Source organism: Gracilinanus agilis, chromosome 6 (genome assembly GCF_016433145.1).
Source record: "Gracilinanus agilis isolate LMUSP501 chromosome 6, AgileGrace, whole genome shotgun sequence".
Lineage (NCBI taxonomy): Eukaryota > Metazoa > Chordata > Mammalia > Didelphimorphia > Didelphidae > Gracilinanus > Gracilinanus agilis.
The window spans coordinates 15,838,367-15,865,042 of NC_058135.1; the positions used below are offsets into that span (position 1 = coordinate 15,838,367).

Sequence of the window (26,676 nt, forward strand, 5' to 3'; positions counted from 1 at the left end):
TTTGACTGCTTTCTATATATTTGAGAGATGAGGCAGACACTTGCTATAAGATTTCCCTCAAATTTGTTGTTTCTCTTCTAATCTTGGTTGCATTGGTTTTATTTATACAAAACCTTTTGAACATAATCAAAATGACCTATTTCATTTTTTATAATGTTCTGTCTTGTTTGGTCATAAATGTTTCCCTTATCCATAAGTCAGAGGGGTAAACTTTTCCATGTTCCTCTCATTAGTTGATGGTGTCACCCTTGATCTCTAGGTTGAGTACCTATTTTTACTTTATCCTGGTGGATGGTATGAGATACTGGTCCATGCCTAGTCTTTGCCATACTGCTTTCTAGTTTTCCCAGCAGTTTTTGTTAAGTTTTTAGTGAGTGTTTTTTTTTTCTTTCATTGTTTCAAGGGATGGCACTCAAGTGGGGTGGGAGGAAGGGAGGACACCCCTATAGCTCACCATCTTATAGAGGTGGAAACTAAGGCCCGAATTAGAGAAATTACTTGCTCCAAGACACACAAAGAGTAAGTAGGTAGAAGGGGTGGGGTACCTGAGGCTCCTTCTACTATGGGATGAGCGGGAGACGAAGGGATCAGGAAACTTGAGTTCTTGGTCTAAGGGCTCCCTGTTTCTGTGTGACCTTGGATAAATGACTTGGCTTGTTTGGGTCCTACGATTCTTCAGAGGTGATCTCTGGTCTAGAAAAATGTACTCTGTCCAAAATATGATGGCTGGATAGAGGGAGGACCCTTTGACAGTATCATTCCCCAATCTGTATTTGGCAAGGGCAAAAAAAGGCAAGTTGGACTCAGAAGAATTATAACCACATGTTTATTTTTCTTTCACAAAACAGGATAGGAGGAAAGAATTTTTTTAAAAAAACCTTTTGTTCCACTCAAGTTCTCTGGAACGCCTGCCTGGAATGAATGGTCTTTGCATTGCAAAGAAAAGGAGGGTCCTTGAGTGGATGGTCTGGTGTGGGGACAAGCAGAATACGTTTTCTTTTCTGGGACCAGCATCTTGGAAAGCCAATCGCCTTTTGATGAAACCAATTTAATAGCTCGCGTGTCCAGTGGCCATTCGCTGTGTCACAAGGATAGAAGTGATGGCTAGAGACCAGACACGTGTGGATACGACCCTCTGAAAACACAACACAGGGAGCAATACAAACACTCTAGAATCCCCACCAGAGATGACAAATAAGGCACGCAACAAAGAGAAGGGTTTCCAGGTCTGAGGTTGATTTCATGCTAGAAATGTATAAATACCTTGTTCTTGGAAAACACCATTAAAAATCTTATATACACTATAAAATTGGATTTCAAAATAGCTCAATACCTTAAACATCCTGTAGAAACATCTATTAATAGAGAGAACATCACATCAAATTTTTGACCCATCTTCAAATCTCATTCCCTGAAACTCTGCCATAAACCCAACTATACTATTTCTAAGTATATATGTAAATGTTTGCATGTATCTACATAGGCACCTGGGAGTGTGTGTATGTATAAGCATACATACCTCCCTACTGCTCTCATCTGGAGGAAGGTCTGGCAAGGCAGGCCCATTCGGCTCTAAATGTATAATCTTGGGACATCGGAAAGGAAACCTCCATTTAAAAACAAAACAAAACAAAACAAAAACAAGGACTCTAGTGGAAAGGACTAGAGAAGGACAGTGTTCATTCTATCTGGTTACACATGATATAGACTTAAAGAACAAAACAAAAACCACGTAGGAGATTCTCAGTTTCCCATGAAACCCCCTTTTCTGTCCTCAGCACATTGGAAATGTTTGTGTTTGCTGATAACGATCCAATTCCTCATTAGAAAACCTATTTTTAAAAGGCTCTAGTGGCTTGGCTTGAGGTGTCTACTGCTAGCTAAACCCATTCCTACAATTCTTAAGAGGAGGTTGGGGGAGAAGGCCTTAAGTCTCAGTTCCTTTTCTTCCATAGGGAAGTTCCTTTAAAAGAATTCTCCACTAGCTGCCTCAAAACCCTCTGCCTCTTGGGGCCTCAGTTTCCTCCTTTGTGAAATAAAATTGGACTAGGTGGTCTCCAAGGTCCCAATAAGCTTGAGTGTTTGAGTCTTATGATCCTAAATTAGGGTTTAAAATTCGAGTCAGGGTTCTCATCCTTCCAAATAGATTAGTAGCCTGTGACTCAACAACAGAAGCTCATGGCTTCCCCTACCTCTCCACCGGCCAATTAAGGAATCAAGAAACAAGATGGGACTTCTCAGAATGGGAACAGCAAGCTAAAGTTGCCTTCCTTTTCCTGAGCCATTTTCCCTGGGCCAATAAGAGTCCTGAATGTTCTTTGGACACTCTAGGGGTCAGCCCACCCCCAACAGGTGTCTGAGACTCAGCACTGCGCTCCCTCCAATTCTAAATGTGAAGACTCTAGAAGCACATCTCTTCTTCCATCAAGAGAGGAATCAACTTGGTGAGTAGTAATGTCCCCACACTGCAGAAACTGAGCCCCAATTCCTGCCTACAAACCCCTCTTTGAAATGGGTCTGGATACTAGGTGTGGCTAATTTGGGGCCTGACTCTCTCATTTTTATTTCATTTTGGCTCACATTTGAAGATCACCGAACCCCTAAAGCAGGCACCGCTCCCCCATCATCTGTGTGTGCCCTTATCCTGGTAGGAGACAGGAAGTGTTGCTGTTACCAGTATTGACATGTAGGTATTTAAAACAACTCCCTGATTTACAAAGCCAAACAGATGGAAATACTTAATAAAAAATGGGAGAGAAGAGAAAAGAAATATACCTCAAAATGTTTCCAAAAGAAACAGGGCAAGATGCACCCTCCAACTGGACTTAACTGCTTTCAGCTAAGGAGAGCAGAACAGTTCAGGAGCAGCTGTGCCTTTTCCTGTGACTCATTTTGTTTTGTCCTCATTGTTATTCCAAGAAGGTAGAAATGAAGAGTCCTGAATGTTCTTTGGACACTCTAGGGGTCAGCCCACCCCCAACAGGTGTCTGAGACTCAGCACTGCGCTCCCTCCAATTCTAAATGTGACATTCAGGACCCCAAGATAGGCCGGCTGATGGATGTGTTTGAAGTTCTCATGAATCTGTGTGCTCAAGATCCTCCCCACCATTTTACTCTCTCTACTCTGGCAGGGATGGGACACTGATGATATGACTGACTGCTGAGTAGAGCTGGGAGATTCCTCAGCTACTGAGTCCAACCCCCTCAGCTTATGGAAGGAGCCCAGAGATAGCAAAGGACTTGTCTAAGGTCTTACAGCTAAGAAGCAGCAGAACCAGAACTGGAAGGCAGGTCCTTAGACACCAAATCCAGTGTTCTTCCCACCATAACAGTAGTAGGTACTTAAAAATGGTTGTTGAATTATCTAATTAATAAATGCTGTGGAATGTTATATCTACAGTGTATGACAAGTCTGAAGCAAATGCTCATATTTAGTATTTTATTAGAAACATTTCTTTACTGGGGGAAGGGTCATCTTAAGGGATCCACTATTGACATTTATAAAAAAAAACTACAGAGGACGCTTTCTTTGTCCCTGTTCTACTGCTCCCCTAAAGCCCTCTTTCCATGTGAACTAGAAGGGATGGATGGGAATACCAATAGTTTGTCAGCTAAAGGAACAAGGCCAAAGAGATCATCAGAGGCACAGTGGGACTATGCAAGAAGAACATACCTGGACAGGTACACACACGGTCTCCTGCTACTCAGCCTTCAATTTCTGGGAGGGCTGCTCAGTAAAGGCTAACACTGACAATATCCTAACAGGATTATACAAAACAACAACAGCAAGAATTTCCATGTACCAAAAGGTGCAAGGTGCAACTCTGGTCTCCCTTCCCCCATTTATTTTTGGGCTCATCCTTAGAGGTAAGAATCCTAAAGGAAGTGGGTGGTCCCCAGACAGCATTACTCTTGTCTGGGCTCAGCCCAGAGACACAAACATCAGGGAAGGGATATCTGGGAAAAGCAGCAAACTGAGGACAACGATGGTGGAAACTGGCAAAAACATCCTGTCCTGGTTTCCAACAAAAGACAGACGGAGCATTGCACTGGAGCTGTGTTTCCCAGTGGAGCGCTCATAGGCAGCATCAGCATTGGCTTGACCGGTCCAGGGGAAGGATGGATGATGGGCCTGCCCTATGTCAGGCTGCTGGCCTCAAGAGGACTTTTTTCTTCTGCTTTCTCAATCATGTTCTCTGAACACATGCCTTCATCTTCCTTACGGCTACCTTCTAAACTGTGTCTAATGCCATAAGAAAAGTAAATCAGGAAACCTTTGAGAAGGAAAAAAAGACATCAGTTAGTGATTCTTGCCCCTGCTGGAACAGCCCCCAAACCACAGGGGCAGGTTGACCCTCATGAAATAAAAACTTTCCTTGGCTCTCATCTGCTCAAAACTTCAGAGCTAGAAGTGACCTCAGGGACCATCTCCTCCAACACCCTCATTTTAAAGAGGAGGAAACTGAGGCCCAAGGAGGGACTAGGATTTCTTCAAGGTCATACAGCTATTAAACATTAGATATGGGTGGGGGCAGCTGGGTAGCTCAGTGGATTGAGAGTCAGGCCTAGAGACGGGAGGTCCTAGGTTCAAATCTGGCCTCAGATACTTCCCAGCTGTGTGACCCTGGGCAAGTCACTTGACCCCCATTGCCTAGCCCTTACCACTCTTCGGCCTTGGAGCCAATACACAGTATTAACTCCTAGACAGAAGGTAAGGGTTTAAAACAAACAAACAAACAAACAAAAACATTAGATATGGGATTTTATCCCCACTCCAGTCATCACTCTATTGTATCCCAATCTCAGTATCAACTCTTTTGTTTCCCTCTTTTGCCAGCTGAATTCATGTAGTCATTGTAATTCTTCTCTGGGCCTTTAGTAACAACCCCATCCCCAAATCCCATTTATTCAGGGTGTAAAGATCTGTAACTGAGGGCAGAGCCAAGATGGTAGAGAAGGTACATAGATGCACCTAATTGTGGGAAGCCAATAAGAGAATAGATAAAAATCCGAGACCCCTCTTTTGACACCTCTTATGATCCATACCTTTTCTTATTGGAAAAACATTATAGACTTATTGAAAAGCTTTGAGTCCTTAGCAGACCAGCAACTACTGAGTTAAAAATTTCTCTCCTTGATAATTAAGAAGCCTGAACTCTAAAAAATACAGTCAAGGCTGGACGCAGACAAAGATAGAGATAAGACTGAAGCCAGACTTTATCTGACCAGGTCTGTAAATCAAGGCAGAATGCAATTAGTAAACATCTCCATGAAATATATTTCTGCTCCCAGAATTAACCCCTACTAATTGGTGGTTGGAATTTGGCCCTTGTCCTTGCACCTATATCTCTACTTTTTAGACTTTAATGGATTGTGTATGATTTGTAACCCCTTCACAGCTGTGACTCTTTCTTTGTGTTCTTTGTTTGAAATCAGTACATAATAAACTCCAAAGCCCACAGAGTTTAGATCAGCATGGGCTAACCACTAGTCTAGTTGTTCTCATTTTCTTTTTCCTGTCTTAACAATCCTATGCCACAAAATGCCACTCAGGACCCCTACCATAGAGAGGCTGGCTCTCTATACCTAATCTCTAACCAAATTACTCTCCAAAAACCTAAGATATAAGGTCTCAAAATGAATTCTGTAGCAGCATAAACTACATAAAGAAGGGTGAAATAATTGTTCAGCCCAAAACAATTTACAAGGCTGGCACAAAAGGTCTGTGGGAGTGGAGTGCAAAGCAGAATGCCAAAGCCAGCCCTAACATGGCAATAGGCCTAGGGTGTAGCTGAACCAGCAGCAAAGGCTTTTGGAGCACTCAGCCACAGAAAGTAAGAGGGGATCAGACAGTTGCTCAAAAGAAGATTATAGAGGTCCCTTTGCTAGCTTTGGATGAATTGCCCTTATGCAGAACCAGGTCACAGTCTTAGGGGCAGGTCTCAAAGTAAGGAGGAGCCCTAGTACACAGCAGAACTTGTGGCTACTAGGGAGAAGGGGACTCTCGTCATGGTTCCAAGACAGAAAAGAGTGGTTTTGGTTACTCAGAGATCAGAGCATAGGGAGGAGAGTAGTTTCTCCTTAGATCATACTACCTTGGAAGAACTGAAAACATAAAACTCCAGAGCCAGCTTTGAAGGCAGCTGTACAAAGAACCTGGAGCTTGGAACAGTGCTCCCTTTACCACAAGTACAGAGCCCTCATTGCTAGTTTTTTTAAATTAAAAGAAAAGAAGAAGGTAGGAAAATGATCAAACAACAAAAAAAGAAACTCAACATAGAAAGTTACTTTGGTGACACAGAATACCAAAACATAAACTCAGAAGAAGACAACAAATTCAATACTGCTGCATCCAAAACCTCCATGAAAAATATGAATTGCTCTCAAGCCCCAAAAGAATTAAGGGAGCAGCTCAAAATGAATTTAAAAAATCAAATAAGAGAGGTAGAAGAAAAACTAGGATAAGAAATGATAGTGATACAGGAAAATCATGAAAAAAGAGTCAACAGCTTGGTAAAGGAGGCATAAAAATTACTAAAGAAATTAATACTTTAAAAATAGATTAAGATAATTGGTAAAAGAGACATAGAAATCCAATGAAAAGAAAAACTCCTTAAAAAAGCATAATTGGCCAGATGGAAAAAAGATATACAAAAATGCACTTAAGAGTAGAACTTCTTAAAAGGCAGAATTGGCCATATGGAAAAAGAGGTACAAAAATTCACTGAGGAAAAGAACTCTTTACAAGTTGACCAGATGGAAAAGGAGGTACAAAAGCTTTCTCAAGAAAACCATGGGCAAAGGGAAGCTAATATTTCCATGGGACTTTAAGAAATAATCAAAGTCAAAAGAATGAAAAAATAGAATAAAATGTGAAATATTGCACTGGAAAAACAAGTGACTTGAAAAATAAATCCAGGAGAGATAATCTAAGAATTATTGGACTATCTGAAAACCATGATAAAAAAAAAGAACTTAGAAATCCTCTTTCAAGAAATTATCAAGGAAAACTGCCCTGTATTTTAGTACCAGAGGGTAAAACAGAAATAGAAAAAATCCACAGATCATATCCTAAAAGAGTTACCAAAAAGATAACTCCCAGGAAGATTATAGTCAAATTCTAGAAATCTCAAATCAAGGAGAAAATATTACAAGCGGCCAAAAAGAAACAATTCAAATATCATGCTGCCACAGTCAGAATAATATAAGATTTATCAGCTTCTACATTAAAGAATTGGAGGGCCTGTAATATAATATTCTGGAGGGCAAAGAAGCTAGGACTTTAACTAAGAAGCATTTACCCAAAATGACTTAAATATAAAGAAGGAAACTATAAGTAAATTAGGTGAACATAGAATAGTATATCTGTCAGATCTATAAGACAGGAAAGAATTTAAGACCAAGCAAGAAATAGAGAATATTACAAAATGTAAAATGAATAATTTTGAATACATTAAATTAAAAAGTTTTTGTACAAACAAAACCAATGCAACCAAAATCAGAAGGGAAGCAACAAATTGGGAAAAAATCTTTATAACAAAAATCTCTGACAAAGGTCTAATTTCTCAAATTTATAAGGAGCTAAATCAATTGTACAAAAAAATCAAGCCATTCCCCAATTGATAAATGGACAAGGGACATGAATAGGCACTTTTCAGATAAAGAAATCAAAACTATCAATAAGCACATGAAAAAGTATTCTAAATCTCTTATAATTAAAGAAATGCAAATTAAAATAACTTTGAGGTACCACCTCACACCTAGAAGATGGGCCAATATAATAGTAAAGGAAAATAATAAACGTTGGAGGGGATGTGGCAAAATTGGGACACTAACACACTGCTGGTGGAGTTGTGAATTGGTCCAACCATTCTGGAGGGCAATTTGGAAGTATGCCCAAAAGGCTTTAAAAGAATGCATGCCCTTTGCTCCAGCAATACCACTACTAGGTTTGTACCCCAAAGAGATAATAAAAAAGGGTTGTACAAAAAAAGTTAATCGCCACACCCTTTGTGGTGGCAAAAAATTGGAAAATAAGAAGGTGACTCTTGATTGGTGAATGGCTGAACAAATTGTGGTATCTGATGGTGATGGAATACTATTGTGCTGTAAGGAATGATGAAAGACCTCCATGAACTGATGCAGAGTGAAATGAGCAGAACCAGGAGAACACTGTACACAGAAAGTGAAATTTTGTGGAACAATCCAATGTAATGGACTTTACTACTAGTAAAAATGCAACAATCCAGTACAATGCCGAGGGACTTGTGAGAAAGAACGCTATCCACATAGAGAGAAAGAACTGTGGGAGAAGAAACGTAAAATAAAAACATGATTTATCACTTGTTTATATGGGCATATGATAAAAGTTTTGGCTTTAAAAGATTACTTTATCACAAAAATGAATACTATAGAAATGGGTATCAAGTTTTGCTTGTCAGCTCTGGGAGAGGGGGAAGGGAAGAGAGGAGGGAAAGAAAATGAATTATGTAACATGGAAAAAATATTTTAAAAATAAAATATTAAAAACACTTTTTACACATAATTGGGGAAAAAAGAAAATAAAATAATGACACAAAAAAGATTTGTAAATGCTTTCATCATGAGAGGCAGACAGGCCTAGTGTTTAAAGAATCAGCCTCAGTGGCATTTAGGTAGCCAGACCTGAAGCCAGGAGCACCTGAGTTCAAATCTAGCCTCAGACACTTATGTACAGTCCTACTTATGTAACTAGCAAATCACTTAACCCCATTTGCTTAGCCCTTGCTGCTCTGTCTTAGAGTTGTTACTATAAGACAAAAAGTTAGGGTTTAAACCCTCTGCTTGCCTCAATTTCCTCATTCGGAAAATGAGCTGGAGAAGGCAATGGCAAATCACTCCAGTGTCTCTACCAAATAGGATCACGGAGAGTCAGACATGACTGAATAACACAATAGGACCAATAGATTGGTATGGGTAATACTGCTGGCTCATGTCGATTAAGCCAAGAAGTGTGGAAGGGAGGATGGTGGGGAGAGCTCCTCTATGCTGTGGGTCTTCCATTAGCCCATGGGGCCTCTCTGAACCAGTCAATAACCAAGGAGTCCCAAAGGCACTGTACACATTCTGCAGAAGTCCTGGGGGGTGGGAGTGGGGCAGTGACCGTGGGGCTCTGCCACTGGCTGAGCGGTACCTACCTACAGCCATCCAGATGCTGAATCGGATCCACGTTTGGGCATTCAACTGCATCATGAGGTAAACATTCACCAGGATGCTGAATGCAGGCAAAAATGGCAGCAGGGGAACCTAAGGACAGACAGGTAGACACAAGTCCTGCACTCAGGAAAGATCCTGGCTTTCATCAAGGCTTCATTGCTTAAGAAGCCAATCCCATGTAGGAAGGAAATTTCCTGCCCAAAAGCGACCCCAAAGCACTTTCTCTTCCCTAGCATATGTGGTTCCAAGGGTCTCCAGAGCTCTAGCCTCCATCCCTTTCCCCTTTATCTGCTGCTCCCATGCCACCAACAGACCCAGAATTCCAGGTCCCAGGAGCCAACCCTGTGCATCCAGGGAATCCTGGGAAGTCTGCCTTAGTCAGAATGACCTTGACCAGGAGCCCAAGTGTGCCCCAGGCGACCTTCATCATGCTCTCCATCTGTAACTTGCATACTCTTCCACCCAAAAAAATATTAAAAAGTCCAAGGAGAAAGGGAGACCTATGGGGCCAAACCAGAGAAAGGCCAGCAAGAATATTCGAGGCAGCCAAACTTCATAAGCATACTGAGATTCAGAAGAGGCTCCACAGAACAGATACACGGTCACAGTTACTATTCTGTTAAAAATGGGCACTTCTGGGGAAAAAATGCTCCAAATCACTAATAGTAAAGAAACACAAATCAAAACCACCCTGAGGCTTCAGCTCACACCCATGAATTGGCAAACATGACTCCAAATGGCGATAGTCAATGTTGGTGGGGTTGTGGGAAGACAGACACACTGCTGGTGGAGCTATGAAATGGTATAATCATTTGGGATTACATCTAAAGAGCAAAGAAATACATAGAATAAAAAAGGAGACTGGCACAGAACCTTCCGTTCAGAAAAAGAATGGAATGAGACCGAGAGGCCGCTGAGGGGAGATACGTGCTCTTTGAGACAGCCTGGCCCTTCCTAAATTCCAGGCTCTTCCTTGGATTGATTATTTCCTATTTAGATTCCACAAAGCCCGTCTGTACAGATCAGTTTACATGCTGTCAGACTGGGGGTTCCTGGAGGCCAGGGACTGTTCCTTGGCTTTCTTTGTATTCTCAGTTCTTAGTGTCTGGCACGTAGAAGAGGCTTAACTAACTGACTGACTGGTCTACTCTTCTGCCCATCACAGCTCCAGGGTATGGGCTTAATTCGGTTCCCTTCTATGCTCAGCAGCATAGGCTAAAGAATGTGCTTCTGCGGGGCCCTGGGCTCCATACCACGGAGGCAAAAATAGAAATGAAGAACGGTCTGCACCCTCAGGGACTGGATATTCTTCTTGAGAGCACAAACAAGAAAAGTCGGTAGCATTCGTCTGAAGTGGGAAGGAGCTGGGAGAGGAGGCCCCGGGGCCCACCTTAGGCCTCCTCGGTGGTCGGCCATGCTTGGATTCTGAGCGTTCCCAAGCTGGGGGCCCTTATCCCTTTGTCCAGCTCCCCCAAGATGCGGGCTTTGAGCACTTACCATGAAGGCCACTTTCTGCTTATTCTGAGGTTGCCTCCAGATGATAAAGATGAAGCTGATGAAGAAGAAGACGAGCACAGCGAGGAGGGCGAGGCTCCATGTTTCCTTGGCAGAGATGGCGTTAAGGCCGTAGGTCATCAGGATGCTGAAGCCGAGAATCAGCAATGCTTCACCCGAGGCCCAGGGAGAAAGGAAGGATTACAGCTTAGACCAACCAGCTGCCCAGGGAAAGGGACTCACTTTCATAGAAAGGGCCAGTTTCCCAATATAGCCGCTTGGTCACTGTCCAGGGATGCAGTCGGACACTCGTGCCAGCCTCAGACTCAGGAAGACCTCTGTTCAAGTCCTGCCTCTCTAGATTTAGAGCTGGAAGGGATCTTGGCACAGCTGTTATCAACGCTAACCCTGTCGTTTTGCAGAGAAGTCCGGTGGTGAAATGGCTTGGCTCAAGGCCACCCAGATGTCGTATCTGAGACACAATTCCCATCCAGAACTCCTGACTCCAAGTCCAATGTGCTAGTGTTTGGGAGATTTAAGACTTTCATCTGTACTGGTAGCCAAGTTCCCACAGAAGGAGTTTACTACGTAGACTAAAATCACTGATTTTTTTTTCATTTAAAAAATGGGGAAAAGGCAAATTTCATTAATGGAAGCTAGAAATTTCTGTTGTCCCTTAAATTACTTTTACTTTGAATTTTTCTGAGGCGCAGTTGGGCAACTTCCCAAGTGCAGTCCTGCCTACTCTGCTGCCTTCTCAATGCCAACATTCCCACTACTCCTTCATTGGTCAAGCAGCATGTTATAGTTTGGGAAATATGCAAGTAAAACAAAAAGTTTTTTGAGAGGTGCTTTTCATCCATCTTGTTTCTCCCCTGTGGATGACCACACATCTGATCACTTCCCAGGATTAAATCTCTTGCTGAGGAAGATTTGTGCTCAGGAATTCAAAGGAATGAATAACTTTGGAATCCTTTGGTCTGAACCTCATGCAGGACATAAGGTTGTAGGAGTCCACATTTAGGTCTTCTAAGGAGGCAGCTAAGTGGCTCATTGGGTAGGGTTGGGCCTACTGTTAGGAAGACCGGAGTTCAACTCCAGCCTTGTACACTTAGTAGCTGTGTGACTCTGGGCGGCAACACACTTCACCTCTGTTTGCCTTAATTCACTAGAGAAGGAAATGGAGAACCATTCAAATATCTTTGCCAAGAAAACCTCAGAGAGTGTGAGCCACAGGGTCATGGAGAGTTGGACCTGATTGAACAACAACATAGGACATCTTAGGGGTCAGCCATGTGGTCCAAGTGGAATAGGAGACCAGAGAATGGTGACTTGTTCAATATCCCCCTGATTACAATCCAATGCAGAGCAGGAATTTAAATCTAGATCGTTTAATTCCAAACAAATCCAGTCCTCTTTCAGGGGAAAATACACAAGGATGGCCGCCCTACACAGTGACTCAAATTCTTTCTTTAGCAACTCCTCCCTACTCCCGCCCACCCCCAACAAAGACCACCCCTGGGGCCCTTACTGGCAATCCTGCCAGTTTACTAGGTGCCCCAAGACCCAGATCTGAGCTCCTGGACCCCTTGCCCTGGCTCCCAACAACTCAGTATCCTTGTATCCTTTCAATACTGGATACGTTGGACCTGGAAGGCCAAGTTCTAGTCTTTGCTATCCAACCCATTGGTGACTCTAAGGGAAGGAGAAATGCCAGAGATGAGAGGAGGGTCTGTGTGAGATCCTGGGGCAGGGGAGACTTTGGCCCTTTTAGGTCATGTCTCTCCTCTGTGGGCAGTGCCGTAAGTAGGGTAAGGCCACTGACGGCACCATCGCAGGGTGTAATGGGCAGCCCCACTCTCTCAAAGGAGCTTCCTGCCATCTCGGCACCAGTGACTTGTGGAGATGGCTAGTTATGTCGGGGTGTGGGTCTTCCTAACTCTGGGGAAGAGGACTCACCCAGCAGTACCACCAAAAAGTTGACAAGAGAAGATGATCGCTGTGTGGGCAATGCCGAGGGCTTGAAGAGGACCTGCTGGCTGCTGTTGCCTTTCGTGTCTGTGGCTGAACCAGAGGTCAAGGCTTCCTTCTCTGGGGAGCATTTCGTCTTCTGGTGAGTCATGCTGGGCTGGTACCTGCTCCCAAAGACAGACTGGTATCACTACCCCAATGTGAATCTTCCCTCTGTCACAGGCCACCTGTAGGACCTTGGGCAAGTCACTGTAACCTGATCCTTTTTCATTCAAGAACTGGGATCCTATGATCTGAGGCCAAGCATTAGCAACCCCTATCTTCCCCCTGACCCCTGCCAACACCCCACCGAAGGCCTCTCCTGGGGCCCTTACTAGCACCCCTGCTGGGTCACCGGGTGCCAGATCTGGACTCCTGGACCCCTTCCCTAGATTCAGGGAGCCACGGTAAACGCCGATTAGACTCAACTTGCCCTGGGTCCCAGCGATTTAGTATCCTTGTATTGTCGCAATGGTGGATACATCAGACCTGGAGGACCAAGTTCTAGCACTTGCCATCTAACTAACCCATCAGTGACTCTAAGGGGAGGAGAAATGCCAGAGATGAGAGAGAGCTTCTAGGGCAGATTCTGTGACCTGAGCTTTTAGAGTCTCCACCATTCAAAGCCTGAGGACAAGTCACACGGCAGTACACCTCAGGGACAAGACTCAAACTCAGGTCTTGCCACTTGGTCCAGCAATTTTCCCATCATATCATCTGGAGTCCTGAAGGGCACAATGTGGGCCTTGAACCCACTACCCACTGTAAGATATGGGTTCTGCACATTCAAGCTAATCTAGCCTGGAAATTCTCAGCAAGAGATCCCTGCATAGAACCTTCACCAGGACAATGATGACGGGGTAACGAAGACCTGGGGTGAGGTACAGGAATGAGGAGCTCACCTGAGGATAAGGACACAAGCTGCTACGAGAGAATAGGCCAGGAGGGTCCCAATAGACATCATGTCCACCAGAGCCTTCAAATCAAAGAGGAATGCCATGACCGCTGTCCAGAGAGAGAGGAGAGCAAGACAAATAAATGCAATGAATCATTTGGAGTATAACTCCATAAGCCCCAAGATTATGGCTTTAGCAACAACTGTTAACCAAGATTGTTAGTTTTGTAGTAGCTGAGTGTGTGTGTGTGTGTGTGTGTGTGTGTGTGTGTGTCTAACTCTGCAAACAAAAGAACCATAGGATGCTAGAGATGGGAGGGACCACTGGTCAAACTTACTTAAGTCTACAGAAGAGGAATTAGAGGGCAGAGGAATAAATGCTTTTGACTACGGACCCAAGGATGGCCCAAGCCCATCATCTTGTAGAGATGGATATGCCTTACCCACAGTCACAAAAAGGACTTAATTCTAGAGCTGAAAGGTTGTCCTAGAGACCATCAAATCCAAAACCCTTCATTTAGAGATACTATGGCTTGTGGAGATGAGGGGGCTTGCCCAGGTTCCCACAAGGAGTAACCACCCAAGAGGTAAAAAGAAAACCTGGTTGAAGGATGTTGGGAATATTCAGTGTCTTGGACTTGCTCCTCAGAGTTAGCTAAGAGTATTCAGAGTTTCATTTCCAGTTTCCCACCAACCTCTAGTCATGTTTTGGGAGATCTAACTGTCCACCTTCAGCCTGAGACCCCAGTTTAAAAAAAATTTTTTTTAAACCCTTAACTTCTGTGTATTGGCTCCTAGGTGGAAGAGTGGTAAGGGTGGACAATGGGGGTCAAGTGACTTGCCCAGGGTCACACAGCTGGGAAGTGTCTGAGGCTGGATTTGAACCTCGGACCTCCCGTCTCTAGGCCTGACTCGATCCACTGAGCTACCTAGCTGCCCTCTGAGCCCCCAGTTTTGGGGGCACATTACCAGCCTGCTGACCTGGAGATATCTTGGGTTCCTTTTTGCCAAGATCTAATTTGAGTTACACCATGAACTCATCTATCCTATAGGACAGGTAGGCAGGGTGGGTGGGGCAAGACAGGTAGTTTATCCTCATTTTATGAAGGAGGGAAATAAAGACATCGATCCATGCAGGAATTTGTCCAAGATCACTTGGACAGGAGACTTGAGTCTATCATTCCTTTAGCACCATCTTCACAAGCCAGTCAACAAGGGGAACAGCGATCCCACCATATTGGAGCAAATGTCTGTTCTTCTCCCATCAAAGGGTGAAGAGGCAAGTTGTATGTGGAGACAAGGAGAACTTGGCCAGTTTTCAAATGGTCAAAAGTGTCTGTTTATAAATCCAAAAGCAAAATTTAATTTTAATAGGATGTTCCTTTAAGAATCAGATTCAAAGGCCAAAGAACAAGGTCGCCAGTTCTGAGTCTCTCATCTTTCCTTGGGATGTTTTGGGAGCACAGAGAGTAGTTCTGTCTACACTAGCTACTCAAGGCAGTTTTCTGAAGCCTTTGATCCTGGTTCTTCCCTCCCTGTCTTAGGGCACAGAGATTGGCACATTCAGCAGATGGGCACAGAGTAGGAGCTGGCTCCTCAAATTCTCCAAAGACTATGCTGAGAAAGTCCCTTAAAAAAGATAGTTCAAGCCCGGTAATGGGCAACTTAGCCTGCAAATCCTTGGCCCAAAGTCATTCCTGGGAAAATGTCCACACCTGGTGGCCCTTGCAAAAAGGGGGACTGTCTTCTTCCTTGGACCACCATAGTAGTCACGTTCAAGACAAAAACTGACCCTGCATCGAATATCCAGGGGAAGGGTCACATGGATGGGCTGGACCTGACGCAGGCAATAGAGAATTGGGAGAAATATGCTTGGGGCCTGATGGTTCTGAACTTCACTCTTGCCCCAACAGATTTGCAAAAAAATTGGCATCCAAAGCATCCTCTACAAACAACATCATTGCATAAAGGTGATCTTCCTTTAGTTTAAAAAAAATCTTTTCAGTGGGCCTAGAAAAAGAGGGGTGGGGAGCAGGCTCCGGGTTGGGGAAATCCTATCTTGGGTTCGTGTCGGGTTTTTTTTAAACCATCCGGCACACACAGAAACTTTCTCGAAAAATGCCAGCTCTAGCTCTGCCCTGGGTAGCCTAGAATGTAAACAATTACCTTGGCTTTCGTTTTGAAGCCCTTCCTTTTTGTCTTAGAATCACTACTGTGCATTGGTTCCAAGGCAGAAGACCAGTTCAGGGCCAGGCAGTGGGGGTTGAGGGACCTGCCCAGGGTCACACAGCTAAGAAGTGTCTGAGGCCATCTCTAGGCCTGGCTCTCAATCCACTGAGCCACCCAGCTGCCCTCAACAGTTTCCCAGTTAAGCTCTCTGAAATGCCATAGCTGCTCTGAGTTTATCGTGCCAGACTTTTAACATGCCTAAAAACAAAATGACATTGGGATCATGAACCTGACCCTGACTCCCTATGTAAGTCTTCACAGGCAAATATATTTCTGGGAAACAATCCGTTCTTTCCTTCTGCCTCCAGATGTAGCAAGCCCCACTCATTTCTTTTCTTTATTTACGATCAGGCTCCCAGGTGGGAGCTCAGAAGTATCGGCCAGCCCCCGCCTCCTGGACCTGCCATGCTCTGAGAAATCTGCCCATGGACTCCTAGCTCTATCCACCAGTGTATTTTGGGTGATCATCCCCACATGAGCTCAGGAAAGTCATTGATCCTCTCCCGTATGGCCTCCTCTGCGGCCCAACTCTAGTGAGAAGCCCATGCTCACTGCACCTGTCTCAGCCTGTTTCCTCCTCTGCAAGATGAGACTTGATGGTCCCTAAGGCCCCTCCCAGCCTTAGGATTCTAGAATCAAATTCATCACGGGAAAAGGAAACGTTTTCGAGCAGACTGTCTGTGCTCTGAAGAAATAGAGAGGAAAATCATGTTCCTAGAGCCCTCTATGTCTCAAAAGGTGGGTCCCTTCCACCTCCAAGCCCCAGGACCTGCCATCGTCTGCCAGTGTCTCCCCCACAGCACGCTGGTGTGGGATGTATCTGCTGGAAATGTCCGAATGATGGCTTGTGAGGAGTCCGGCTGAAGGGAGGAATCTGTGCGTGTGTGAATGTGTGTTTACACACATCTTTGCAGAAGCTGCCTCTGGCAGCTGGACCCTCTGCTAACAGATCAGCATGGCAGAGGGCCCAGAAGGTGACTCACTGTCGCCACGTGGCTCTCCTCTCCTCTCTTGCCTGCCTCCAGCATTCTGCGGATGCACACGCCCTTTCTTAACTCCTCGGTGCCCAGACCTCCCCGGTGGCCTGAGGGCCACCCTTCTGGATGGGCTGCTCAGAGGGCTCCCATCAAAGAGCCTGCTTTGGGGTGGGGAGGTCTGGAATGCGTTGGATGATTTTCCCAGGGTGGGAGCTTCCATCTTCTAAATGGGAGTCTGCCTAGTAACCATTCCCAGGGAAGCCAACTAAAGCAATGGGAAGGGAAGGCCAAGGCCCATGGAGTTTCTGAGAGAACTAAATGTCATCATGAAACCAACATGTTTTACGGTGATGAGGACCAGTTTTTGGGTGGGTAGGCAGGGCAGTGTTAGCCAAGGCTGAGTTAATTTTACACTATCATTGGAAAACCACAAAGCATTTTTTTTCTGCTTAATCTGTAGACAATTAAACAATCAGCTTTGGATTAAATTGCAGAGAATCAATCGGGCAAACAATTCCAGGGAATCAATTTCTTCAGATCACTTTTGATCTAATACTTGGTATCCAGAAAGACTCACCATGTCAGTCACTTTCTGTTAATAGGCTGAACGAGCGGGGAAAAAAAATTCGAAAGCTAAGAGCCATTTATGGATGCCAAGTACACCGCCACCAAGATTTCCTGTTGCGGGGGATCCCCACTGTCCACGCCCAGCTCGTTTATTTGTCAGAAATTCTCCTCCCTTACATGCATAGCAAAAGCATGCGCCCTCTCGAGAAGGTCCATGCATGGTGGCGCTCGCGATGAAGGCTGAAGAAACCTGGACTTGTGAGGCTTACCAGAGATGACCCCTGCTGTCAATGTGGCGGCAACTGGCGATTGCCTGTTGCTCAATCGGCCAAGAAATCTAAACAGTAAACCGTCCCGTGCCATGGCAAAGAGAATTCGGGGCAAAGGAAACATAGAGCCGAGAAGACTACAATAGAAAAATGCAGAATTCAAGGAACAAGTCATTGTAGGGTAGAAACAGGGATGGCGCCCACGCGGGTGGGCTCGAGGAGGACGAGAGAACCTGAACAAAACATCATGATTATAGAGGAACATACAACCGTATATGATCGTCACCTTTCTTTCTGGCAGGAGCAAGGCAGGCCAAAGAGAACACATCTGTATTTTATTTGTCCCCCACGTCCTTGGTCAAAGACTCCCCTCTCCATACAAAAGTCAACTGGGTCTCACCTGCCATGGCACCAGCCAACAAAGTAGCAATGAGTGGGGTCTTCGTTTTGGAATTGACTTTAGCTAACCAATGGAAAAGCAAACCGTCTTCCGCCATAGCATAGATTACCCGTGGCATTGGGAAAATCGATCCAAGGAGACTGGATGGAAAGCAAACATACAAACCAAGCAAGATCATATCACAGAGGGAGAGTCCAGCCTTGCTGCCCCCCTCTTCTCACTGATTGAGATCCCAGGGTACAGTACAGTGGGGATGCGTTCAGAGGACCAATTGGGTCACCACTGGCAGCTCTACTGCCAACGAGAGCATAAGGTTTCAAAAGATTTTTTCACGGGTTTGCTGTCCCCACGGTAGCTTCAGTGGTTAGTAAGGCAAGTCTGTTGAGCCAATGTCTAGCCCGTGCCCAAGAAACCACCAATTATGTCATTTCAAAGGCAGCAAGCAAGGAGGCTGGTTATCATTCTCAAATGTTCTCCCTGTCTTCACAGATGGCATATCCAACCAGTTAAAGTCTAACCAGTTGTTTGAGGGATGGGAGGGAGCTTGGCTCTCATAATCCTCCAAGTTTAGGGCTAGAAAAGAATTTGGAGCCTGGGCCAGTCTAAGTCCCAAATTTTAAAGATGAGGGAACTGAGGCCCAGGGAATTTAATTCACTCCTAGATCAAGTTGGAAGGGACTTCAGAGACCATCTAAGTCTTATCCTCCTCATTTAGCAGGAGGAAACTGAGGCAGCCTTGAGCCAAGAAAGGACTTGCTTGAGGAATGGTCCAAGCTAGATTCAAACCCACATCTCTTGACTTTCTCCAAAGAACCCTATTGCCTTTCATGGGCTCAGTGAGCTAGTCTACAGCCACCTCTCCTTTGTTTTCCTTCTTCTGAAGCTATGTGTACAGTAGGACATGGTGCCAAATGCCAGTTTTGTCACTGTCTACTTTGTGTTACTCTGGGCAAGGCACTTGACCTCCATGGGCCTCAATTTCCCCCTCTGTAAAATCAAGGGGTTGGCCTAAGCAGAAGACCTCTGAAGTGCCTTCTAGACCCGACTCAAGGATCGTTCGATTCTCATCTGCCTGGCCCTTTGCTCAGCCCAGGGAGCAGGAGTCTGAGGAGCAAGCAAGAGAGCAAGGCAGAAATGTGCAAAGTGATTCTCGTCATCATTTCCATAATGAGCAGAAGCTGGGAAGCCTCTGCCCACCTGACTTGGGCAGCTGCGCGGCTCAGTGGTGGTTCTGGGAAAAGGGGAAGATATTGAATCAAATAAGCTCTTCCAAATGCGCGAATCCCTGATTTACCATAAGCACAGTTTTCCTCACCCCCCTAAACATGGGAAGTGTAGCCCAATTTAAAGCAGGTTAAAAAAGACTAAAAACCTTTTCGGGGCCATGGATCCCCTTTTGTTTTGTGCAAATTACAAAAGGAACCGATTAGGTAAAAATAAGTATTAAAATGTTAAAAAAGAAAAAAGGACCCCTGATTTAAAGGGAGAAAACTTAAATTTAAACATTAAATTAAATGGTTTAGAGAGAATGCTTTAGCAAGTGATTGCTTTTATCTTTCAACACTATTTTTAACGATGATGACAAGATGGGTTCCTTCGATTTCAGTCTTTCAAGAACTGGATTAAATTTTAAACGGAGAGAGAAGGCCCTGGGCGTGTCATTCCCCAAAGCTCCAAGGCTTGGGCAGCGTCTGTGCCTACCAAGGGCTCCCTTTGATAAAGGGCACATCCTTTGCTTTCTATGTACAGTCTTGGAAGCCCGAGAACCGGATCGGTGAGGAGGAGGGAGATTGGGGGAAGGCCCACAGGGCTGCCTCCACCCTGTTTGAGAGTCTGTCCTGCTCTCCCTTCTCTCTCGTCTGGCCATTGAAGGGTTCCCACTCAAGCTCCATCCTTTCCCCAAATACTCCTGTTTTCAGGATAAAGCAGGCCAAGGCTGCTGTGCTACACTGATACTGAAAAACCCCACCATGAGTTAGAATGATATCAGGAGATATTCGGAAAATTGGCAGAGCCTTCAAGGGAAGGTCGGACTAAGGGGGCAGGTTCTGGGGGTTGGGACACCACCGAGCCCCGAGAACCGAAATCTTCTTGGACTTCCCCAGGTGTTCTAGAGCTTCCCAGGGAGTTGCTCAAGTTTCTCCCCACCTTCTCAAAGTGGAGGATGATTGGTCTTTACCCGAAACCAATTTGCTATATTGACAAAGCAATTAACCCCCAATTACTGACCAATTAATTAAATCCAGAGGCCTTTGTGATTGGGAAAGCAAGAGAACACTCTGTGGCCTGTCCAATGGCATCCGGTGTCTGAGGTGGAATTTGAACCTGGGTCTTCCCTTCCAAGCCCAAGCAGTGTTCCTGTTATTATTGCTTAGTTGTGTCCAACTTGTCATGATCCCATTTGGGGTTTTCTTGGCAAAGATACTAGAGTGGTTTGCCATTTCCTTCTCCAGATCACTTTACAGATAAGGAAACTGAGGCAAGTAGGGTTAAGTGACCTGCCCAGGGTCACACAGCTAGCAAGTGTCTGAGGCTGGATTTGAACTCAGGTCCTTCTGACTCCAGGGCTGGCACTCCATCCATCGTACCACCTCGCTGCCACTAACTATCCTGCATCTCTATCAGTAAAAAAAGGAGATGATTTGTCTTTGGGCAACATTACTTTTCAGGTGTAGCTGATGGGAATGGGTTACCACCCCCCCATCCAACCTGGACCCCAAATCCTTGTTGATTCACTGGGTGCCAAAAGAAAAATTATGGCAAAGACCGTGGGCGACCCCAAAGCTGGCTGCAGCTCTTCTCACGGCTGTGTCCTGAACACCCCTGTGCCTGGGCCCCCCCTGCTCCCCACTGGGCAGCCAGGGATGCCACCATCAGTGCTCCCCTCACAGGGGCTCCATGCCCGAGTTTCAGGGTCTGTGCCAGGCGCTCCAGGATTCTTTAAGGAGGCGACACCCTTTCCCGCCCCCCAACCGCCCTCTCCCGGGTGGGTCACAGGGCCGAACCTCCCTCAGCTGTTCCTTATGGGAATCCCGAGCTCTCCCAGATTGGGTGCCACCGGCATGGTATGGGGCAGACTGGCTACCACGAAGGGAGCCTCTAGAGCAAGCCCTGCCTGGAAGCCTCTCCAGAGGAGAAGCCCCGTGCTGGACCCGTCTGGTGAGGGGGACTCACTCCCTGTCGGAGCAGCCCGGCCATGGCGGGCATGTATGGCGACCGCGGCGGCCTCCTTACAGGCTCACATGAGGGGGACCCCGGCTCTCACTGCGCCCCTAACGGGATGAGGGGATAGAAGGACTGGGCATCCTCGAGTCCCGCTGGGTGGGCCCCCAAAGCACCTACCTTGTGGACAGAGCACAGAGCGAGCCCACGGCCACCACGTACTTGGCGGGCCCCCAGCCGACGTAGTCGAAGGCTACGGGGAGGGGGCTGCTCTGGTCCAGCAGGTAGTAGGGCATCATGAGCGTCAGGGCGGCCGAGACGCCGAAGTAGGCCATGAAGCACACGAGCAGGGACGTGACGATGCCGATGGGGATGGCCCGCTGGGGGTTCTGGACCTCCTCCCCTGAGGAAGCGGACAGGAAGGTCAGGGCGCTCGGAGGGAGCCAGGACCCCCTGCCCGGCTCTGCCTGGCCCGGCCCCCTGAGGGTGGAGAGGGCAGGGGAGGGCGGCCCAGCCCGGGCCCCCTGAGGGTGCAGAGGGCAGGGGAGGGCGGCCTGGGCAGGCCCCCTGAGGGTGCAGAGGGCAGGGGAGGGCGCCCAGCCAGGCCCCCTGAGGGTGCAGAGGGCAGGGGAGGGCGGCCCAGCCTGGGCCCCTGAGGGTGGAGAGGGCAGGGGAGGGCGCCCAGCCAGGCCCCCTGAGGGTGCAGAGGGCAGGGGAGGGCGCCCAGCCAGGCCCCCTGAGGGTGCAGAGGGCAGGGGAGAGGGGCCCGGGCAGGCCCCCTGAGGGTGGAGAGGGCAGGGGAGGGCGGCCCGGCCTGGGCCCCTGAGGGTGCAGAGGGCAGGGGAGGGCGGCCCGGCCCGGGCCCCTGAGGGTGCAGAGGGCAGGGGAGGGCGCCCAGCCAGGCCCCCTGAGGGTGCAGAGGGCAGGGGAGGGCGGCCGGCCCGGCCCAGTGGAATCTGTCTGCGAATGGCCCCGGGAGGCAGAGGCCCCTCCCCCCCCTCCGGCACACGCAGGGCTCTTACCGGTGGTCGCGATGCAGTCGAAGCCCACGAAGGCGTAGAAGCAAGTGGCGGCTCCGGCGAGGGTCCCCGAGATGCCGAAGGGCAGGAAGCCGCCCACTCCGTAGACGGTGGTCTCGTTGTTGATGAGCGGCTCTCTGGGGACGGGAGAGGAGCGCCTCTGAAGTGCGGCTCTCCTCCCAGACGGGGGACTGCCAGGGCCACGGCTAGCCAAGAAGCAGGCTCGGGGCCGCTCCTTGGGACCCCCCATTCACAGCGCTCACCCCGACGCTCTGCGCTGCGGCTTGCGGAGCCGAGGCGTTATTATCACCGGCCCCCCACGCGCTCTATCATCCTCCGACCCTGGAATATTCCCTACATTCTCTGGACTCTGCCAGGTCTTGTGGAGGCCTGAAATGACTTCCTTGCTCTTCCTTGGCCCACTGAATTCCTCCTCCTCCTCCTTTAGAGCCCACCTCGAAGGCCACCTCCTCCCGGAAGCTCCCCTTGGTTTCCTGGAGATGACGGCTCCCCATTTGCTTTCCCCTAAATGGCTGGGGAGGGAGGGGTGGTGCTCCTCAGCAGTCTGGCTCTGTTTAAAACAGGGGACCCCCCTCCCCAAAGCGAGACGTCGGCATTGCTGCCGCGGCTGGATGGGGCCCCCGGGGAAGCTTGGACCCAGGCAGGACGAGGCTGGAGGTGTACATCTGGAGCGGTGACGGATCATGGGACAGAGCAGGGACCCCGAGCCGGGAGGGACTCTCCACTTCATTCTTACGGGGGAGGGGAGAGTAGCGGGGCTAATACCCCTTCTGGGGACATGGAGAGGTGGAAGCCTAAAGGAAGAAGGGGCAGAAGGGTGGCCGAGGACAGTTAGCAGGACCCGGAGAAGCAGAAGACCTCCGAAGCTTTCCTCGGACAGCAGGGAGACGGAGGCCGCGGGAAGGGAAGTGACCGGCCCAAGGCCACCCCGGCACCGAGTGCCAGGGGTGGGGTCTGCCCATCGGTCCTGAGTCTCCTAAGGCGGGGCTCCTTCCCCGCAGCCCGGGGGAAGTCCCCTCACAGGACCAAGGGAGCCGCCACCGGTCTGCTTACCTGTTGCTGATGGAGAGATTTCTGAGGAAGTCCTCGCTGATCCTCCAGTTCTCAATGTTGCCCTTCACAAACCCCGCAATGATCACGAAGATAATAACCAGGATGTTCACCATGGTGAAGATTTTATTCACCCAGGCTGACTCTTTGACTCCAAACGATAAGAGGCCTGTGGAAAGACGGATGGACACGGAGCTCACGCCGGGGGAAGGCGGCCTGGCAGGCAGGGCACGGCTCTGGGGAAAGGCACGTGCCCGGGAGGGCGGCCTACGGCCACGGCCACCGAGAAGGCCACGTCCCCCTGCCGGCACGGTCCCCATCGGCATCCCAGGCAAGGCTGGGAAGGGCCTCGGAGGCCGTCTGGCCCAGCCCCTCCTTTTCCTGGAGGCCCCAGAGGGCCCCCAAGGCAGGGACGTGACTTGCCCACAGTCACACGAGGAAAGCAGGACAGAGGCTTCTTGCAGCCTGAGGCCAGAGCTCTTTCCATGGCACCTGCACCCAGGGAGAGGAGATGGCCGCCGACCTTAGAGAGGACTCGTCCACGTGCAGTGGAACACATAGGACCATGGTGAGCAAAAGGTGAGGCATTCTAAGCTCTGCCCACATTGGCTCCTGGTCCCTGATGCCTTCCATCTCTGGGGAATAGCAAGGAAAACGGAAGGGCAAAGAGCCCCATCTCAAAATACGCAATGCCAGCAGGTCCCAGAGAGCTGATGAAAAGAGAACGAGGATTCAAATATTCAGACATCTGGAGTCACCCAAAGGTTTGAGCTGTAACTTTCCATGGCTCCCCATTACCTCTGGCATTCAAAGCCCTCTCCTGAACTCCAACCTGCCTTTTTATACACATTTCCTTGCCTTCTATGGCATGACCAGACTGGCCTTCCTACAGCCCCTTCCACGAGCCGAGCCCTCTTCTGCTTCAGGTGCCTCTGGCCGTGCCCTCGTTCCCGCGATCTCCTCCTCCTTCATCTCTGTCTCAGAATTCCCAGTTTCCCCCGAGGCTGAGCTCAACAAGCAGCCCTCGCTGGGTGCCCCCGTGGCCTCGGTTTCCCCAGTGCGTGGCACACACGGCGGGTGCTTAGAATAAGGGCGTGAGCAACTGACAGAAAATCCGATACTTTACCCGACAGGAGGAGGACGAGACACACGGCGAAGAAGTCGGGGTACTCTGCGAGCCCCGGGGAATTCATGCTGAGGTGCTCCTGGAAGAAATGTCCGATCCGCTTGTTGAGCAGCTCGTCAAAGGTGCTGCTCCACGCCTTGGCCACGCTGGAGGTTCCTTCACACAAACAGTTGGGAGAGCAGGGACAGAGCATTAGCGTCTGCGGTCATTTCTGGAGAGAAGCGGGCGGGCCGGGGCGGCGCGGGACCTGGAAGGGCACCCGGGCCCTGTGGCGCACGGGCACTAGCCGCGCACGGCCCTTCCCGCCCTCCCAGGGCTCCGGCCGGCGGAGAGGGCCGCAGAAGGGGCAGGACGGGCTGGGGTGCACCCACAGCGGAATGGGAGCGACACGGGGCCGGGCGCACAGAAGGCCCACACAGTCTTAGAGGGGGACTCGGGTTCGGTTCCCAAACGTACCTATGACGTAAGACAAGAGCAGGTTCCAGCCCGTGATGAAGGCCCACAGCTCGCCCACAGTCACGTAAGTGTACAAGTAGGCAGAGCCCGTCTTGGGGACCCGGGCCCCGAACTCTGCGTAGCACAGCCCGGCCATCACCGAGGCCAGAGCCGCGATCAGGAAGGACAAGACGATGCTGGGCCCCGAGCTGGACTTGGCCACCTCCCCGGCCAGAACGTAGACCCCCGCTCCCAGGGTGCTCCCCACCCCGAGAGCGATCAGGTCCACCGTGGTCAGGCAGCGGCACAGTTTGGAATCTTCCACGCTGTCCAAGTTGACCACTTTCCTCCGAATCAGGCATCGGACAAAGGTCAGCATGGCGCCACAGGGAATCATCTTGTAGGTGGTGATCTGTGGGGAAGAGCAAAGGCCCCAGGCAGCTTTAACACCCCCAAGCGCTGGCCGAGGCTCGCCTGAAGGGGCGGCAAAAGGAGGGGCACAGGGAGGTTTGGGGAGCCCACGGCGGGCAGCAAGGACCCTCCAGGCCCATGTTCTAGCCACCTTCCTCAAGTCTTTTCACATAATCTTTCCCCACCCACCCAGGGCCAGTGAAGAGGGGGCAGCTTCCAGGAACCAGGAGGGGAGAGCCCTGTGCCACGGCTGGAGCGCCATGCTCGGGGCTGGGGTTATCCGGGCACATTGATCTATAAACAGCCACAACACCCCTGGGAGACAGGTGCTACTGTTCTCATTTTACATTTGGGGAAACCGAGGAAGGCAGAGGGGCAGCGACCTGCCCAGCTGCACAGAGCTGGGAAATGCCTACGGCTGCATCCAAACTCAAGTCCTCTGCCCAGATGCTTCTATGCTAGGCTGGGGGCTAAGTGTCCGTGGTAGGAAGGCCACCTTTTTACAAGGACGTGAACTACCCCAGGAAGCCGGCAGGGACATCCCTGGGAGCCGCTCCCTGCCTCCTGTGCCCCCACAAGAAAAGCGGCTGCAAGAACAGAATCTGTGCAGAGGGGGATGGCACAACCGTGCGGGTCACCCAGGGGAGGGGTGACGCCCCCTCGAAGTCTCTATAGTGTCTACTTGGCATGAGGGGAGAGCGAGAAGAGTCTCAGCCCACATACACTGACACTCACACACACACACACACTCTCTCTCTCCCTCTCTCTCTCCCTTCTGACATCCATTTACAGAAGGGGGAGACCTATTCCCAAAGAGAGCACATCTGAGCTCTTCTTTTGGAGAAATGAGCTGCCCTGGAGGGAGCAGCGGGTGAGCTTAGGAAACAAGCCCTGGTCTCCGTCCAGGGAGGTCTCCCTGGGCCTGGGTCTGTGGGCATCAGGCAGAATTAAAGTCGCTCCCCTGCCAATGAACTGAAGTGGGCACTCAATGGATGGATGGATGGAGGCCAAGACCCGACAGCAGGTCTCACTTCGGATGACGCCTGAATCTCTTGATTTGCAGTAACGTCACCAAAGGCACATTCGCTTCTCTCACAGCGACGATGCTTCATCCAGTGGAAGCACAGACGTGGGGAGCAAAGGAAGATGAACGAGGCGGGCTGGTGGGCCGCGTGTGCCCGCCACGGCACTCCCTGGCATTCGGATCGACAATTGTTTTTACTGTGTCCTGCAGGGAGGGATCGTCCCTGGGCTTCCATTTCTACCTCACAGAACTCCCTCTGCCTGTCTAGAATGGCCCCCAGGGCCCCGTCCTCCTGGGGAAGTAGCCTCTGCCCTTCCCCTCTCCTCCTTCGATAGGGACGTGGGACGTCGGTGGGATGGCAAGGTAGCCCGTTGGAGGGCAGAAGCCCCAAG

The 26,676-nt window shown here is 49.0% G+C and overlaps 1 protein-coding gene across 2 annotated transcripts; it reads right to left on the reverse strand.

The window, feature by feature from the left end:
* Positions 1 to 1,665: 1,665 nt before the first annotated feature.
* On the reverse strand, positions 1,666 to 25,255 carry SLC7A2 (solute carrier family 7 member 2). Of its 2 annotated transcripts, none has more exons than XM_044681516.1 (11): positions 24,871 to 25,255; positions 24,415 to 24,570; positions 23,292 to 23,457; positions 22,221 to 22,354; positions 21,379 to 21,601; positions 18,037 to 18,176; positions 13,602 to 13,704; positions 12,649 to 12,824; positions 10,693 to 10,859; positions 9,177 to 9,285; positions 1,666 to 4,274 (listed from the first exon to the last, which is right to left on the reverse strand). In XM_044681516.1, the coding sequence occupies exons 1-11, from the start codon at positions 25,244 to 25,246 to the stop codon at positions 4,138 to 4,140; spliced, it is 1,887 nt and encodes a 628-aa protein (XP_044537451.1). In that variant the 5' UTR covers positions 25,247 to 25,255; the 3' UTR covers positions 1,666 to 4,137. The 2 variants fall into 2 exon arrangements, with proteins under 2 accessions (XP_044537451.1, XP_044537450.1); XM_044681515.1 differs by lacking the exon at positions 18,037 to 18,176 and adding an exon at positions 17,637 to 17,773 and having other exon boundaries at positions 24,871 to 25,246.
* Between the last annotated feature and the right edge of the window lie 1,421 nt (positions 25,256 to 26,676).

Excerpts from the sequence above, each read along its gene's own strand:
- SLC7A2 (XM_044681516.1), bottom strand. The coding sequence starts at position 25,246 with ATGATTCCCTGTGGCGCCATGCTGACCTTTGTCCGATGCCTGATTCGG. Across the intron at positions 23,458-24,414 it reads TCTCGTCCTCCTCCTGTCGG|GCCTCTTATCGTTTGGAGTC; the intron begins GTAAAGTATCGG and ends GTCTTTCCACAG. Across the intron at positions 22,355-23,291 it reads AATCTCTCCATCAGCAACAG|AGAGCCGCTCATCAACAACG; the intron begins GTAAGCAGACCG and ends TCCCGTCCCCAG.